This window comes from Propithecus coquereli, unplaced genomic scaffold, assembly GCF_000956105.1.
Source record: "Propithecus coquereli isolate 6110/MARCELLA unplaced genomic scaffold, Pcoq_1.0 Scaffold25, whole genome shotgun sequence".
Taxonomy (NCBI): Eukaryota; Metazoa; Chordata; class Mammalia; order Primates; family Indriidae; genus Propithecus; species Propithecus coquereli.
The window spans coordinates 3,562,157-3,570,682 of NW_012148063.1; the positions used below are offsets into that span (position 1 = coordinate 3,562,157).

The 8,526-nt window shown below is 33.6% G+C and overlaps 1 protein-coding gene across 1 annotated transcript in view; it reads left to right on the forward strand.

Moving 5' to 3' along the window:
• Positions 1-8,526, forward strand: part of LOC105812402 (T-lymphoma invasion and metastasis-inducing protein 2-like) — a 466,869-nt gene that overhangs the window by 84,525 nt on the left and 373,818 nt on the right. Inside the window, 2 exon segments of the mRNA XM_012646833.1 lie at positions 2,616-2,834; positions 3,615-5,088. Of these exon segments, the coding sequence (XP_012502287.1) occupies positions 2,616-2,834; positions 3,615-5,088 (1,693 nt within the window).

The window sequence follows — 8,526 nt, forward strand, 5'->3', positions numbered from 1 at the left end:
TCATATGATGGTTTCATCCATTGATCATCGTTGCTTGAATTTACTTTTCATTAGTTGCAAATGGTGGTCTTTGTAAATCTGTAATTCTTTGCACATTTCTTACCTAGAATTTTTTTTTTTTTTTTACCGAGAAGAACTTTGTCTTAACAATTAATAGTACTTAGTTACCCAGGAAGTTTAGTTTATATGGAAAAACCAGGGTAGGTACTAAATCTTTCTCTGAATTGTCATGTTTCAGAGTAATAAGTTCTGTGGGTATTTCCAGTGATAATCTGGTGACTGAAGAAGGGAGAGGATTTCTCTTATTTCTTGTCTCTCTGCTCCCATGTCCCCTTCCTCTTCTTTTCTCCTTTAGTTTTTTTAGTGTTTATGGATTAAGAGATTTTTGCTTCCAATCAATGAGTTGAATTCTTTTTTCTTTTTGAAGTTCAAATTGTTTCATCTTTGGACAGTGGGAGACCTTTCATGTTGCTTCTCTATCCTTTGAGTTGACTGCATTAGTTTTTGAGAGCTGCTTAGCTTTTTGGCCCAGTATATCCCAGACTAATCTTGTGTCTTCCTGGTCCAGTCTGAGAATCAGCCATTTTCACAAATGGAGTATAATATTTAGACACTACAATTTGGATACTAGATTTTCATTTTGCTCTTGGGTTTTTATTGAGTATAGGAATTTTTAGTGGACAAAACTAGAAAATACATATTTTGAAAAGAAAATATGAATATACACTATTTATAAAAGCAAAGTTAACATTACAGGACTTTTTATTTAATACTTAGCTACTTTGATTTTTATACTTGCTCCTATTCTCATATACTGAAAACAATTATTTATATTTATTATTCTACAAAATAGACTTATATACATAAAATATTTAGAAAGTAGTAAGACCAATGTTACTGCCAATAACAAGACAATTGGATGAAACTAAGATTTCTGTGCTGCTTTCTTTGTCCTCAGAAAACACTAACATGATTGCTTATTTTCATTATCCTATAGTACAGACGTATGTGTACATACAGTGGTTTAAAAGTAGTAAGACCGATGTTACTGCTAACAAGAAGACTGCTGGATGAGGCTAAGATTTCTCTGTTGCTTTTTTGTCCTAGGGATGTATAATAAATTACTGTCATCAAAGTTACCTGAAGTAATAATTTCCTCTTCATAGCTTCATATGTGACTTTTTTTAAAAAAATTTTTGTGGAATGTGCACCCCGGCCTACCTGCTTTTGATATCTATGTTTTCTTCAGTAGAATAGACATTTCAAAAGGAATGCAGATCAACTCAAAAGTTAATATATATAGACATGTGTTAGCTTACTCCATTCTATTTCCTTTTTCCTATTGTTGGGCATTTCAGAAGTGTTAAATACCCTTTTATTCATTTTCTCCTTCCAGTCTACGGTTTATCTACAGTAGTTCTCCAGGCTTCTAAACAAATCTTCAGTATTTTAAACAAGCCTACCTCAAAAATTAGACCTAAAAAGGCCTTTGTTATAAGGAGTGTATATGATATATAGAGACTTTAACTTTTAATAATCTAATCATTTTCCTTGAATTCTTAAGTTCTTTTCTCTTTCAGTGTTTAGAGAGCATTAAGATTTTTCCTTTTTGGTATTGTTGGTTAATTAGAACTGTTTATTCTTTCAGAAAATTAGACTAAAATGTTCAGGAGTCATTTCTGAATTCACCATTCACAGAGACTTTTCCTAGAGCCTACCTCTCAATTATTTCTTCCTAGTTTATTAATTTTGGAAAATCCAAGACCAATTAAATGAAGAAAGAGAAATACTAGTGTGCCAGATGCTGTCCAAATTGCTTTCACTGTCTCATTTAATTTTCATAATTCCTGTACATCATCACAGCTGATTTTATCCCTATTTTATAGCTCTGTTATATGCTGACAGTTCGTCCAGGTAATCTGGAGTTAAATGTGAAGATAAAATATTTCCTAAAATCTCCAAGTATGATTTAATCGTATTCTAAGTGACATAAATTGGACTAAAAATTATAATTGTATAACTGTCTTTTATTCCTCTAATTAAGTTTTTTAACATATAAATGACATATACATTCAGGGATTTTTCTACCCATTCTTTAAAACAGAATGTTTATAACTTTATATTTGTAATCCGCCTCACCTATTCTCATGTGATGAGTTTCTAACCTTGTTTGAACAAAAGATAGTGGATATAAGGACCCTAGTACATTGTTATTTCAAGGGGATGGGACAGATTTTCATTCTCGGACATACTTAACCAGTCTACACTAATTTTTTCCATGTATTTAGATATTCACTTATCTGGTACCCTTGGAAAATTATTAGTACTACTACTATTACTAGAATTTACTTTGTAAGTACTGGTCCTTACTAAACATTTTTGGTGAAAATATTTTTAAAAATTGTAGGTTTTCCCTATTTTTAGAAAGTAAAGTTTTCTAAATATAATTTAGCCTCTTCATGATGACTTATTTACCGATTTGAGCAATAATAATTATATAAAGTGCTCAGTAATACACAGATGCATTAAATTAAACACTCAAGCTGCCAGAAAACTTAGCATATGAATTGAGTAACTAGTTAAATCTGAAATATATTTTTCTCATCTTTAAACAGCTTTAGTGCAGCCGCCATTATCCATGACCCCAGAAACTGTGAAAGATGTTGGATTTGGTAGCCTTGTTATACCAGGTGGTTCTATTGCCAGCAGTCTTGCTACTTCCACTCTGCCAGCTGGAAATGTTTTTAATCCTCCAACTAAACAAGCAGAACCTGAAGAAAAAGTACCTCATCTTATAGACCACCAGATTTCTTCGGGCGAAAATACCAGATCAGGTAAAACAAGTAACATAAACACAACCCAACAAATACAGTTAAATCATAAGCATTACCTCTCTGTATTGATGTTTTATTTTGGGGTGGCATGCATTTGTAACCACTTCAATACACAATGTTGAAATACTGCAATTTATTGAAAGAGATCACTATGTCCCAAAATTTCTATTTAAAAATATGACATTCTGTTCAGGATAATACAGTTTCAATACCTTTCCATTAAGACTCCTACTACATTCTTGTGTTTTGGGACTACTTCAGTGTGGTGTCAAAATAAGATTGCACAAAATCTATATACTTAAAGGAAAGTAAAAATTGGCAAGTATTAGGTGTAACTAACTTTTACCAGGAACTTAACTTCTATCAGGTATTATCCAGCTAGGTCTAGAAGATAAATATGGCGTTTGAAAACAGCAAGTCCTTTTTTAATGGCTCCATTATTGGTATATTAAGAATTATGCTTTAGAAAGATTTTTGTTAAAGGTGGAGAATCAGTATAATACCTGACAGTTTTGTTTAACTTAAAAGTTTTCATGTAAAGATTTTAGGTATTAGCTCCACTTAAATTTTAGTATTTAAATTCACTCTGTGTAGTATTAATAATTTTAGCTTCAATTTTTATTTAGTATCTAGTGTACCTTGATTCTTAGGGGATACAAGTAGCTGATTTAACTCTAAGCTAATTACTGGAAATTTATAGCATTAATAATTATAAATGTAGTTTCCTTTTCATACCACAATGATTGTTTTTTTGGGTTATTTCTCCTCTTTTCATTTTAGTGATTCCAAATGATATTCCAAGTAATGCTGCAATTTTAGGAGGCCAGCCACCAAATGTGACAAACAATTCTGGAATTCTGGGAGTCCAAAGACCAAATATATCAAGTAATTCTGAAATTCTTGGTGTCCGGCCATCTAATGTTTCCAGTGGTTCTGGGATTATTGGAGCCCAACCACCAAATATTCTGAATAACTCTGGAATTTTGGGAATACAGCCGCCAAATGTGTCGAGTAGTTCTGGACTTTTGGGAGTGCTACCCCCAAATATACCTAACAATTCTGGACTTGTAGGAGTGCAGCCACCAAATATTCCAAATGCTTCTGGACTTCTGGGAACACATCCACCAGCTGGACCTCAAAATTTACCCCCTTTAAATATCCCTAGTCAAAGGATGCCTGCAATGCCAATGTTAGACATTCGTCCAGGACTAATACCACAGGCACCTGGACCAAGATTCCCTTTAATACAGCCTGGAATACCACCCCAACGGGGAATCCCTCCCCCATCAGTACTTGATGCAGCTCTTCATCCACCACCCCGTGGACCTTTTCCTCCAGGAGATATTTTCAGTCAGCCAGAAAGACCTTTTCTAGCTCCTGGAAGACAAAGTGTAGACAATGTTACTAACCCAGAAAAAAGGATACCACTTGGGAATGATAACATTCAACAGGAAGGAGATAGAGATTACCGTTTTCCTCCTATAGAAAGCAGAGAAAGTATTAGTAGACCTCCCCCTATGGATGTTAGGGATGTAGTTGGGCGTCCTGTTGATCCAAGAGAAGGTCCTGGAAGGCCTCCATTAGATGGTAGGGATCATTTTGTAAGACCTCCGTTAGATATAAGAGAGAATCTTGTGAGACCGGGTATAGATCATCTTGGTCGAAGAGACCACTTTGGCTTTAATCCAGAGAAGCCCTGGGGGCATAGAGGAGATTTTGATGAGAGAGAGCATCGGGTTCTACCTGTCTATGGAGGTCCAAAAGGCTTACATGAAGAAAGAGGTAGATTTCGGTCTGGAAGCTATCGATTTGATCCTAGAAGTGGTCCTTGGAACAGAGGATTTGGACAAGAAGTTCACAGAGATTTTGATGATCGCAGAAGACCCTGGGAGAGGCAAAGGGATAGGGATGACAGAGATTTTGATTTCTGCAGAGAAGTGAATGGAAATCGTCTTGGACGAGATAGAATTCAAAACGCTTGGGTTCCCCCTCCTCATGCTCCTCGAGTTTTTGATTATTTTGAAGGGGCCACTTCTCAACGAAAAGGTGATAATGTGCCTCAGGTTAATGGTGAAAATACAGAGAGACATGCTCAGCCACCACCTTTACCAGTGCAGAGTGATCCTGAACTTTTTGAAAAACTGACATCTTCGAGTGAGATAAACAAGGAGAAGAGTGACACAGTTGCTGATGTAGAAAGTGAACCAGTGGTAGAAAGCACAGAAACTGAGGGGACATAATCATCACTCAGTAGGTAAAAGATACCTTTTGTAAAGTTGTCATCTCTCTGTAATAGATTAATGGCTGACTGGACCATAGTTGTTCACTTTTGTCTGCCAGAATTAAGTTAATCTGATGTTCATGTTCACCTTTCTCTTAAAATAATTGTACAACTGACTTGTATAGACATTGTTCTTAATATGAACATGGTAGGTAAACATTTTTTTTAATTTTTCTGATAAAATATAAGTGTTGCCCCCAGATTCTTTTAACGTGAAAGAAATGAATAACAGCTTGTCAGAGACTTCCTATGGAAGAAAGAATTTTTTAGATACTATCATTAGGTTGGATATGGTAATAGATATATTTCAAAATAGCAAGTGGTGGTATATCTTATCCATATCTTTAGGCTGCTGCAGAATTTTAAGGTAATAGACAAAGCTGTGATATTTTATGCAAAGACTGGCTCTAGATATTTGAGGAGCACAATACAGAGATTTTTAAAAAGTGATTTTGTAAAATCTACACTATGGTCTCTGTTTCTCCAAAGTAAGTGTTTGTGATTTGTTCCTCATACTGCAGTGAGTAAAAAAAGAAACAAGAAAACAACAACATAAATATGAAAGTACGTTTCAATGTTGGGTGAATTTTGTTTTTAGATGCCAATAAAACTTATTTGTTTGATAACAGTGTTCTAGGAATTGTATTTTTTTAACCTACAAATTCTTAAAACCCTTAATCATTATTAGCAGCATGTGCTTAGTTTTTGCAAAAGTTTTCTATTACTCTTATAACAACAATGAAGAAGTGTGTGGTGGAAAAAGCATGTACTTTATAAAAATCATGCAGTCTCATTAGTATGTGTGTATTATCCGTGTATATTTATTGTGTAAATCATACATAGTTTTATTTTTTGTTTGTTTCTCTGTATGTCTACCTTCATGCACATACAGAGAAAATAGAAAGTTGAAAAAGTTTAGGTAATAAAATATTCTTTAAAACATGATAGAAAGTGAGAGAAATTTGGCTAATTAACATTGCTCATAGTTAAAGTTCTTAGTCTTGATGAAGGTAAAATAAGAAATATTGTAAAGAAATACATTGACAGTTTGACAGTTCTTTTTTAATATAATTAGGCATGAAGCCAGATTTAGCATGGAGCCAAATTTCACCTAAATGCTTGCATTGGTTTGTTGCACACTATATTTTGCTATTCTGCATAGATAGTACTAGCAGTAAAGTACTTCGGTCACGTGCCTGAAGTGAATTTAATTGCTCAAAATATATAGTGGTGTTGGTGGACTTAAAGACATTAATTTGTACACCAGGTATAAAATATCCATCATGTGCTTTTGTAGGCTCTGTGTAGTACTGCAACCTCCAACGTAAACTGAGTAGGAGCAAAATTTGGGGTTGGTTTGTTTTTCATTTTCATTTATTTCCTTTATTTGCTGTTTGTTCCCCTTTGGGTTTTATATATATATAAAACCATTAGTGTTTTTTAGTTTCTAATGGAAGGCTTTTATTTGGTTCTATGAATATTGATTTTGTTTTCTATGCATTTCCAACAATTCATCATTTACTCTGTTTATCTAAAATTTCTAAACTACCTTTCCTCAAGCCTCCAAAAAATGATAGAGCACACCAGCCATTTAAAATTTGCTTACCTCTGATGATCTTGAGAGCTATAATAGCTTTGAGATTCCTGGCCAGAAATAAAAGACATCTACTTACAAGTTCTGAACAGAAGTACGTTATTTACTTTGTTATTTGGAAAAGTAGGTGAGAGTAGAAATGGGTAGAAATAGTTTAAATGGTGTTTATTTCCAAGGTAGTTCTATTCAGTTAATAATTTGAGTTGGTTTCAGATCTTTTCCTTAGGTTAATTAGGAAAAACCGTGACGTGGGTACAAAGTTTTAACGTTCAGGAAAGATTGGCCTTGTCCTTAGAAAAATTTTACTGACTAAGGTTTCTCTGAAACTACTTTATTTGCATTTACCAGTATTAAAATTAAGTGACATTCACTTAGATTAAGTAACAATTAAAAATGCGAGACTTCCTAGTGATTTTTGGTCCCAAGCTTTTTATCACTATCCGTCCTATGCGTGCTTAAAAACAAAATATGTACAAGAGTTGCACTGGTTTGAAGATTCTAGTGGTGAAAGTTACCTAATCAGTTAACAGTACTGTATCTAGAAACCCATCTTGGAAATGTGTGATGACACTTTTTTAAAATAGCTGAAAAGAAATTACTGTGTGCTTGTTCTTACTTTGTCCTTGTTTTGTCATATAGTATTTAAGTGAAAGGAGAGTATTCATCTTCATACTAAATTTCCAAAACTGATAATTACATTTAACACTTTTTAAATGATAGAAAAGTTCGTTGTCTTACTTTGGTAAATTTGGCATGGGCCCTACCTGTCGCATTTTTGATGCTTTTGTCACATTTCTGTCACTAGAATGCTAGCAATTAGAAATAAGTAAGGAGTAACCTAACTATTTTAATACAGTGGTTTGAAGTACTGCAGGCAGGACCTACTAGACACCAAATTTCTAGTGTTTTAATTTGTGACATGTTAGAATGATGTGACTTTCTGCAGTATTCGTAAACCGAACCACTAGTTTTTAAATGTTTTTTTGTCTCTAAACATTTCATTAAATATTGGCTTCTGTTCTTAGCATAAGTGCATATACCGTATTTGATCATTTATTTTGTAGATCAAAACTTACTTTAAGTAGCCTATCTGCATCATAGTATGGGTAGAATGCTCCTTTATTCTAATTTTATTTCAATATGGGGTGGACAAATACTTGGAAAGTATTGGCAGATGAAAATATTGGAAGTGTGAAATCATTTAAAACTCTGGAAGTAACTTCATATATTTCATTGATAAAATCTATTCATTATTTAAGCTATTGCATTCCTAACAGAACAGTTCCTTTTGTCCTGAGAAGTTAGTTGCTTCATTACAGTTATTTGCCATTTTTCACTCATAAAAGATGATAGTTTACGGAACCACATATTTCGGTTGTTCGGGGGGGAGGGGATGTTTGTTACACTTAAAAAGAAGTCACCTTTTTTAATTTGAAAAAGTACTTTTTAAATAAACACTGTATTTCATTGGATATAGGTGCCATTGGTTGTAAGAAGCACCATTCAGAAATAGAAAATGCTTGCGATATGACATGCCAGTGATTGCAGGCACATCCCTATTTGAGAAGATGTCAAAATATAAAAAATATCTTAGAATCAAAGAAATGTGGTATTTATTATTGAGCTAGGCATTCAGTTTAATAGGAATGTGTGGCTATTACTGTTATCCAATGAAATGAAATAAATATCCTACTAATATAAACTTTTGTGTACACATACACACACCCTTAAGTGATTTAGAGAGTATTTTAATGTTTTTTTCACTGTATGTATTTTAGATGGGCACAACTTTTAATGAATAAGAGCATTTTAATATT